This window comes from Apaloderma vittatum, unplaced genomic scaffold (genome assembly GCF_000703405.1).
Source record: "Apaloderma vittatum isolate BGI_N311 unplaced genomic scaffold, ASM70340v1 Scaffold39630, whole genome shotgun sequence".
NCBI lineage: Eukaryota > Metazoa > Chordata > Aves > Trogoniformes > Trogonidae > Apaloderma > Apaloderma vittatum.
Genome location: NW_009695729.1, coordinates 115 through 9,784, shown reverse-complemented (window position 1 = coordinate 9,784; position 9,670 = coordinate 115). Strand labels below are relative to the sequence as shown.

At 45.2% G+C, this 9,670-nt stretch overlaps 1 protein-coding gene across 1 annotated transcript; it reads left to right on the top strand.

The window, feature by feature from the left end:
* Positions 1-631: 631 nt before the first annotated feature.
* TUBGCP2 (tubulin, gamma complex associated protein 2) lies at positions 632-9,087 on the top strand (the record flags this gene model as incomplete). Its single annotated transcript, XM_009872240.1, has 7 exons — positions 632-791; positions 2,182-2,389; positions 3,573-3,772; positions 4,614-4,803; positions 5,531-5,676; positions 6,300-6,480; positions 8,907-9,087. Coding segments are annotated over 7 exons (1,266 nt in total), but the record flags the coding sequence as incomplete, so codon positions are not given.
* Positions 9,088-9,670: the final 583 nt, after the last annotated feature.

Here is a 9,670-nt window from a genome sequence, read left to right as displayed (position 1 = left end):
ACTGGGTGATCTCTAGAGGTCCCTTCCACCCTGATTCTGAGGCTCCAAAGAAACCTTCCTGGGGCCTTTCTGTATGTGAAGGGTGCTTGTAAGAAAGATACATTAAGACTTTTTACCAGGGCCTGTGGTGAGAGGACACGGGGCAGCGGTTTAAGAGAGAAAATAGGTTTAGATGGAATGCTCCATCCCGAGTTCCCCTCTCCTCTGAGACCCCCTGTGGGAGGAAAGTAAAATGCCCCTGTGCTTACCCTATTTCACATGTGCATCTGTGGAGCTTAAGAAATGTGTTGCGTGTTTGTGCGCTTGGGGCCCTGAACGTTCATGTAGGTTGTGCACCTCACAGGCCTCTACAGCTGATAATTAATCTTGCAGTCCATTTATTTTAGTGTCAGAGACCCAGAGCCAGAGGTGGAAAGCCTTTTGGTCTTTAAGAGCTACTTCCTTCTCTGAGTCCTGTTCGAGTAAAGAAACTCCATCGTTTTCCAGTTATCGCTGGAGGGGATTATTTGGATTGCATTTTGCTGCTCTGTTCTCAACTTACTGGTTTGCAGTCAATTTCTGCTTGAAACTTAAAATTTCGTTGACTTCCAAAGATCTCTTTTTCTCCTTTCCCTATGTCTTTTTCCAACAGCCTCTTGAACTTACACGAAAAATCCTCCGAGATAAACTGAAAAAGAAGAATTCTGGTCAGCCCATTCCAGTATTTCCATCCTGGGTATATGAGAGACCTGCGCTTATTGGTGATTTCTTAATTGGCACCGGTTTAAGCACTGACACAACAGTACCTATAGGTATGTCATATGCAGGGAAAATGACATGAACTTTTTTGTTTTTGCCACTCAGATTCTGCAACACTCGGCGTGAAAGCAAAATTTGGCTCATTGCAGTCTGCACATGAAGAGTGGAGTTAAAAGAAAAAAATAACCTTAAAGCTATGTAGTTCTCGGTGTTTCTCCTATGCTGAATTCCAGCCCTGCTGTTGATCCATGGGATCTAATCTATTTTGAGTTTCCCAGTCCTTTTTCTCTCTTGAGTCACAGCCTTCATAAAAGCTTTCTGTAGGAGTATCCCATCTGTATTGTCAGCTGAAAAATCTGTAGTTGCACCTGACAAGGGAGTATTCATCATTCCACCCAGCTTAATACTGGAAAGCTCCAGTAAGGCTAGACCAGCCCCCCTGATTTACTGTCGCTCTCCTTGCAGGAGCAGTAAGGGACTAATCTGCCCGTTGTGTTCTAGCTTTAGGCTGAACTGTACTTAGTTCTCATGCAGTCTTCATAAATTAAGTACTTTTTTTTTGGAATAGAACAGCTGAATTGGAAACTGGGGTTTCCATTCCCTAGAACTGTGGAGGCTCCTAGAAGAAACTTGTAGCTTCTTCTTGGTGTTTATTTGGGCTGTGCGGACATGAAAGCTGTAGGCTCATTCCTGGAGATGCTCTTCAACAGCTTGTACACCAGTGCGTTTCTGCTGGGGCCTCTTGGGGTGTGCTGTGAGAGTATCTTCCTAGCAAGCTCAGAACCCTGTGTTCTCTGACGTACAATCCTGCAGATGGAGAGGGTTGTTGCCTCGTTTCATGAAATCAGCTTTGCTGTAGTGAGTGGTGTAACCACTCTGTTCCCTGATCTTATGATGCGCGTGGATTCTATTTTGGGTTGAGTCCTTTGTGATGCTTTACAGCTGGTTTGCAGTTGACTGCGCCCTTCAGAGACCCTATGGTTTGCAGTTCACCTGCAGCTTTTGCTGCACTGGCGTTTCTTTGCATCCACATTTGAACTATTTCCGTGATAATTTAATATTTTGGTGGAAGGGAGGTAGGGGGAATTGTTGACAAGATTGGAGCTCCTTGGATGCGGTATAACCCAGCCCTTTTGAGTGGCAGGATCAGGAGCACAAACTGTGGGCGATGTTCTTTTGGCCACAGATGCCCTGTTTACTTGGTTTGCCGTGGGTGTAAATGAGCAAAGGATTCTGGTCCCTTGGAAAGCAAAATAGGCGCTTTTGGAGTTGACCCTAACTTTGATTTCTCTGTATCTTGATTCAACTTTGTGTGATCTTTTTTGTTCTGTTTGAGCGGTAGCATGTTTTCCTTTCAAGCTTCAGGTACTAGGTTGAAATGATATGTTCTAATTGTGGTTTGTTGTTGGGTTTGGGGTTTTTTTGTCTTCTCTTTGAAAACAGGTACTTTGCCGTTAGCCTCCCAAGAATCCATGATTGTGGAAGACTTACTCTACGTTCTCATTGGTGTGGATGGAAGATATATCACAGCACAGCCTCTCGTAGGCAGGCAGAACCGAGGGTTTTCAGTTGATCCAAACTTGGACTTGTCCATCAAAGAGCTGGTAACCAGGATTCTTCCTGTAGCAGCAAGTTACTCTGCTGTCACCAGGTATCAAGCTGACTTTTGTCGGAGGAAGATGCTCTCCTTTAAGCATCAGGTTGTAGACTAGAGAATCTGTCATTGTGCATGTGTACCTTCCAAGCTTAATTTATGAGCATATGAAATAACTATTTCTTTGAATTGGTTTTTGCTGGGTTTCTCCTCTGTGCTGCCAGTTCACTTCCTCGTTTGTCTCACCTTTGCTTTATCCAGACTTGATCTCAGTATGTTTGGACAAAGTACAAATATCATAGAATCACACAGAATCCTAGAATGGCCTAAGCTGGAAGGGACCTTAGAGGTCATTTTAATCCAGCCTCCCTGCCGCCAGGGACGCCACCTCTCAACTAGATCAGGCAACACATGGGGACCGAACGGGAATTTAGGATATGTGTGCTTATTCTGGCTTGTCTCTTCCCGCTCTGCTGTGAATTTCTCCGTATTTTCTGGTTTTTTTGCTTTCGTCTGGGCATCCAGGACTGAGGCAACTTTTGTGTGCTTCTGAGCAGGAGTACCTACTGCCACCTAGTTTGTAGTAGCTACCTTAGGTGTAATTGTTGAGAGGTCTTAACATGAGGTACGCCTCCCTAACAGCAGGTGTTTGTTAGTGCAGAGGTCTGCATTTGAATCAAAGTCCCTAAAAGATCAGCAAAGAGGAAGAAGCATTTTTAAGATGTGATTCATCCAGTCTTTTACCTGTCTCCTTCTGGATGATGTGACTTGTGTTCAGGAGCATCCCTCTGTCTCCACTGACGCGTGTGGAGCCACCTTAATCCGGTCAGATGAATCCCTGCTGTGACATGTGATGTCAGAAGCTATCAACAGTGCTTTCCCCACATGTCTGGGTGCACATTGCTTCTAACCCTAACCCTGTCCTCTAATCCGGTGCTTGCTCACTTTGAAAATCCCAGCTCTCGCTTTTTACGCAGTGGTTTTGCAGGTGGTTCTAGTTCCCCTATGATCTGAGGAGAAACGTCTTCTCACAGCTCTCCATCCTAGGAGATGTGGTGGGAAATAGGCAGGGGGACACGGAGCCTGAAACTCCAGCTGAAGGCTGGTGTGCTTTCCAACACGTGATCTACTCATGTGCTTGTGCAGTGTCCTCAAGGTAATATTCCTGAAAATGACAGAGGATGCCTTGCCTGAAAGCGTTTCCATTTTGCTTTTCTTTTTTTTTTTTTTCTTTTTTTAGATTTATAGAGGAGAAGTCTTCCTTTGAGTATGGACAGGTAAATCATGCTCTGGCTGCAGCTATGCGGACTCTAATCAAGGAATACATGATACTGATTACCCAACTGGAACATCTTCAGAGACAGGGACTTCTGTCACTGCAGAAACTCTGGTTTTATATCCAGCCCACAATGAGGACCCTAGAGATTCTTGCTTCACTTGGTGAGTTTCAGAAACGCAGTCATTACATTTTGACAGGTGTGTGACAGTGGCTTCTGAAAACCGCACAGAGTAAGAATACAGGCAAGGCATGTGTCATTTTAATTTGATGTTATACTGAGGGAGAAAGCCAGGGGGGATTGTACTTGTCAGACACCGCTCTCTTTTTGGGAGCGGTGGGCTCTGGGGCCGAATCTGTCCTTCAGAGCTGTTGTGAGGGAAGTTCATGCATTTTACCTTCACAAACCATGTCCTTTGGGTCAGTTGTTCCCACTGCTGCTGTCTCTCCTCAGCTTTTTTCCAAATGCCTGTCCAGCTGTGTGCGGATCTATAACCCCAAACTAATTCAACCAGAAGGAACCTCTGGTAGTTTTTAGTCCAGCCCTTTGCTCACAGCTACAGTGGGTTGCTCAGGGCCATGTCCAGATGAGTCTGGACAGTTGCCAGCAGTGGAGATCCCCCACCACTCTGGGCTGTTTCCAGTGACTTCACCAGCCTTGTTGTGAACTTCTCTTTCTTTATCTCCAACTGGAATTACCCTTCTTGTAACTTCTGCCCTTTTGATATCGTCACTGCCCTCCTCAAAGAGGAGCCTCATACCATTTGCAGAACCAGATGTTGGGTGGTTGGAATGATGTTCCACAACCCCCAGCTTCACTTTCTCTTCTCTTGACTAAAAAGCCCAGCTTCCCGAGGCTCTCCTTGTTTGTGCTGGGCATCAGGCCCCCACCATCTTAATAATTCACGGTGGTCATCTAATCAACCGCTAACTTCATTACGTTGAACAGAAGAGCAATTAATTTGTGTCAGCTTTGTGTCTTACATCCGTATTTTTCAATTTCAGCTACTTCTGTGGATAAAGGTGAGTGTATGGGAGGCTCCACCCTGAGCTTACTCCACGACAAGACTTTCAATTACACGGGGGACAGCCAGGCCCAGGAGCTGTGCCTGTATTTAACCAAGGCAGCCAGCGTGCCTTATTTTGAAATTCTGGAAAAGTGGATATATCGAGGCATCATCAACGATCCGTACAGGTAAAGACCAGTTAAGGAATGAAAAGGAAATGCATACATTAAGAAATACTGCTTGGGTCTTTGGCTTCTACTTTTTTTTTTTTTAGTGCACCTGTCCATCTGCTCTGTAGAGTCTTGTTTTATTTTTCCAAATTCAGGGAAATTACATGCCAGAGGTAATAACACAACAGTTCAAATATACATTCCACTCAAATTCTACCTTACCGTGCCTGTCCCCCTTTAAATATTGTCCTTTTGCATCCTCATCCTCTTCATGACAGAGAACTCGGTGAATCCGTGTTAAATGCAGTCCACTGACATTCTAATCTGATGTGAGCCAGCAGCACCCTCTGAAGTTTCTCGAAGCATTTAGCTGTGTATAATAGTTTATACAACATTTCTCTTTCCCACATTTTCAGAATGCTGAGAGGAGCAAAACTCCAGCTAAAATTAATGCCTTCCTGATGGTGAGAAGGCAGAAAAAGGCCAGCTTCCTGATCTCTACACTGACAGCCAAATAACGTTTAGACTTGGTTTGTGAACCCTATAAAATTCTGTTTCTGTTATCATTGGTTGCAGATTGGCAGAAACCCTCTGCATAATGCTCCTCCTCTTACTACAGCTCTTGATTGGAACATATTTTCACGAGACTTTGTTTCTGAGAGCCTATATTACCAGTTTACAGGTCAAAAAAATTAATCCTCATTGTACCACTTCCTGCTTCTAAACATCTGCTTTAACTGATCAGTGAGTTCATGGTGGAGGAACATGAGCTGCAGAAGGAGAAAATTCAAGAGGACTATAACGACAAGTATTGGGATCAAAGATACACTGTTGTTCAGCAACAAATTCCCTCATTCTTGCAGAAAATGGCTGACAAAATACTAAGCACGGGTACGTAATGTGTGGGGTTTGTGTGAGAGGAATCTTGAGATGAACATTGCCATTCTTTGTGTAAAGAGAAGGTAAATCTGCTCTGCTAGTTTACGGGGTTGTCCAGCTGAACTTCTCGGAAGACTAGAAGAACTAGATTTTAAAAATGCCACAAATCCTCTAACTAAAACAATGCATGGGAGGGAGTCTGGCGGCAAGGGGAGCTGTCTGTCTCCCAGCTTTGTTTCATGGGTACAGTTTTTTAGCAGCTAGCTAGGTGGAGCTGGACAGCTGAGGTTTGAACGTGCCTGAGTTTTTAATTTGGTGTTTAGATGAAGAGTGCAACCTGGTGGCTGCCGTTGTCCTCTCCCGTAAGTACGAAACACTCCAAAAGCTACTTCTGGGGTGTAGTCCTAGATCTTTAAAATTTCTGGCTGCCTGCAGAGATGTTTTGCCACCACTGGGGAACAAAACCATTTCTAAATCTCTCTTGAAATGTGATTCTAGGTGGCTGAGCCTTCCCAGCTGTCAATAGAACTTAGCGTAAACGTTTCAATCTTCCTCTCGAAGGGAGTCGTCTGAAAGTTTCTCTGGTGGATGTGCAGTAGGTGTGGATATGGGTCATCCTTTCTTTTTGCTTCTAGGAAAGTACTTAAATGTTGTGCGAGAATGCGGACGTGATGTTACCTGCCCTGTGGCTAAAGAGGTCATCTATACTTTAAAAGAGCGAGCATATGTGGAACAAATAGAAAAAGCATATAACTACGCTAGCAAAGTTCTTCTGGATTTCCTAATGGAGGAGAAAGAGCTGGTGGCTCACCTGAGGTTTGATTCATTTTACTAAATGCATGTTAAATAGATTGGTTCCTATAGCCTATAGCTAGTATATTCTCTCTATTTCCATTAGAAAGGTTGACGTGAAAAAATAAGATTTGGGTTTCTCCCTGATAAGAAAAAAAGTGTAAAACTGTAGAAAAGTTGGATGGGAAGGATACCTGCAGGTCTCTACTCCAATGTCCTTGGAAGGCTGTTGCCAAAACTAGGTCAGGGCAGTCCTGGCTTTGTCTAGCCCAGACCCCAAACCTGCTCTCAGGTATGGTCATCCCCCACTCTCATTGCTTGTCCCATGGCTGCACGTCCTTCCCACTCGGGAAAAGAGTTTCCTAGTATCAGCTGGTATGATCAGGAAGCGTTTAATGTAAATAGGAAACAGTTTGATATTAAGCGTCTCACCAAATATATGCCATGGTTATTGTTCCTGCAGACATAGGTGGTTGGAACAAAGTGATTGGCTCAAAGTTCCAGTGCGGGGTTTTTCTTCACAGTGTCCTTTTATAAAGTTAGTTTTAATATCCTTTATTTTGATTCTCATAACACGTTCAGCCAACAGCAAATTCTTTCTGCGAGCAAACTCCAGCTTCCTTGTGTGAATCAAGCTTTAAATTTATTACTATCTTCAGCAAACAGTAAATCCAGGAACCTTAACTATCCGGAAGACTAAGACAGCAACAAAGAGGTAGCAAATTGCAGTTGATGACTGGTTGTGAGATAGTTTGTAGTTGGCCTGAGACTTGGCACCAGAGATCCTGCTTCAGACCGGTGACACGGTGTGGAAGACAGAAGCCTGAGCTTTGTGGGACAAACCTGCCAAGTGACTTGCGCAGTAAGAGACATAAGCTGGAGCAGCAATGGCAACTGAAGTGAGCATGCCTGACAGGATTGCTTTGGGTCTGCTTTTTACTAGGTCTGGAAAAGTTGTAGCTGCACCGAAAGTGTCTGCTCCAGACCTGGGACCGCTAGAGCTTCAGCTCAGAGAGATTGTGGGCAGACCTGAAGGTCTGTACTTGAAAACCGCCAGAGAGTGTACTTTGTTTTGTGAAAGGTTATGAGAGCTGTCTGAAACCTGACGGCTGTTACCAAGAGTCTTCCCAGTCTAGCACTGTCGTCCCTCCAAGCCTTCTTTGCTTAACAGGACTGTCCAGAAGACATCAGCTTCCACGGCCCAGGTCCTCTGTCGGTCCCAGCTATCCCGATGTAGCTGCAGATCGAGGTGTTGCTCAGCTGAGGCTGATGTCTGTGACCTCCTCATCTTTAAAACAGCTCTCTGCTAGGTCATTCCGCAGCTGTCCTGCGCGCCTGCCGGGGTGCAAGTGCAAAGGCAGCTGGTTGAGGAGGAAGCTACCGAGCTGCCAGCACGTGTATGTGCTCTGAGGGCCAAAGTGGGGTGGTTGTGATCAAATCCTGGGCACTTGTGACAGATAACCACTCCTCAGTTAAGTTGGAAGTATTCACTCTCTCCACCGTCCCAGAAACGTTGGTTAGAAGGAGCCAACAACCTCGGCAGGTCTCTAATTCAACCTCCGGCTTTTGAAGTAGGATTGTTGACAGCATTTGCTCAGGTTTTTACTTGGTTTTTCTCTCTGGGGTGTGTCAGCAGTAACTGTCTTCCTCCCTTACCTGTTGTGCCCTCAGTTCCGCCGTGACACTGTCACGGCTTCCTCACGACTGGGGGATTTTTCTTGGTTCGAGAGAGTAGTGACAGTCAGGGAAACGGAGGCTGAGCATCATGCCAAAGTGACAGATCAGGAGCCTACAACTGCATTGTATTAAGGCTCTGCTGGTTCTGGTTTTGCTCTGAAAACTGCAGTTATTACACGTGATCTTTGGCCACCTGCTAAATTAATCCGCAGACTCTCCTCTAAGCTACTGCAAGCTCCTGGCCCACGGCAGTTAAATCTCCCTGGTGGCAAATGAAGATTGGAGTTTGTGTGTCCTCCTATAGCAGAAGTCAACGCAAGTACCTGGAGTAGTTAAAAAATCAGCACAGATGTTCATTCAAAGCAGTCCAAGAGTCTGCTCTGACTTGGCCGCTGCCTCTTGGATGGGCCCACATGCCGTGGAGGTTGAGGTGTTGTTCTGGGTAGCAGTATGAGCCTGCACCCCACAGTGCAATACATACTTTTTTTTTTTTTTTAATGGTGATGCGTTTTTAAAGGAAACAAAGAACAGCAGCAGCCCTGCTCTGACTGCACAAAAGCGTCCTGACAGAGGTGGAAGGAGGAGACAACATGCATGAAACACTGGTCTCCAAACGGATTATTTACGGCTGTGTGTAGTGTGTGAGCAGGAACGTTTTGTGATCAAGCCCAGCAGGCTGGCTGAATTGGTTGCTTTTGTTCCTTTAGGTTTAATATGGTCTAATTTACGCTTCAAAAAACCATAATCAATTGTACCTCCGTTTTCCTGAGCAGGTCTATAAAACACTATTTCCTGATGGATCAAGGGGACTTTTTTGTTCACTTCATGGATCTCACAGAAGAGGAGCTTAAGAAGCCTGTGGACGACATCGTAACTACAAGACTAGAGGCTCTGCTTGAATTAGCCCTGCGAATGAGCACAGCCAACACGGATCCTTTCAAGGACGATTTAAAGGTAAGAACAGGTCTAAGCAGAAGATAACTGAGTTTGAGCAGAAGACCTGCCATGGTTTGGGAAGATCTGTGGTCCTGTAAGAACCTGCAGGATGTACAGTGAAAGAAGAGAGAACTGATGGCTGTCCTTCTTCAGACCTTCTCTGGGTTAGGTCTTTTATCCAAATTAGCAACTGGAAGCACCCACACTGGGCAAGGGGCTACGTTTTCTTGCTAGTGTCCAACCATGGAGAATGTGCTTTTGTGTGGCCTCAGGAGGAGGTGGAAGCAGTAGTGAGCCTTGCATGCTTATTCTCAGCTTGGGTGCTCACAATGGAGTACAAGAAAATACCTGACTAGAAATACTGCCTGTAGATGATTGCGTACTTCACAGATGTGAAGCAGCACAGAAACTGTGCCTGGAGATTATGAGATCTGACTGGACCTTATGCAGGCCAAGGGGAAGGGAAAACTTCCTTTCATCTAATCTAAATCTACTCTCTTTCAGTTTAAAGCCGTTACCCTTTGTCCTATCACTACCTGCCCTTGTAAAAAGTTCCTCCGCTTCTTTCCTGTAGCTCCCTTTGAGCACTGGCAGGCCCCTC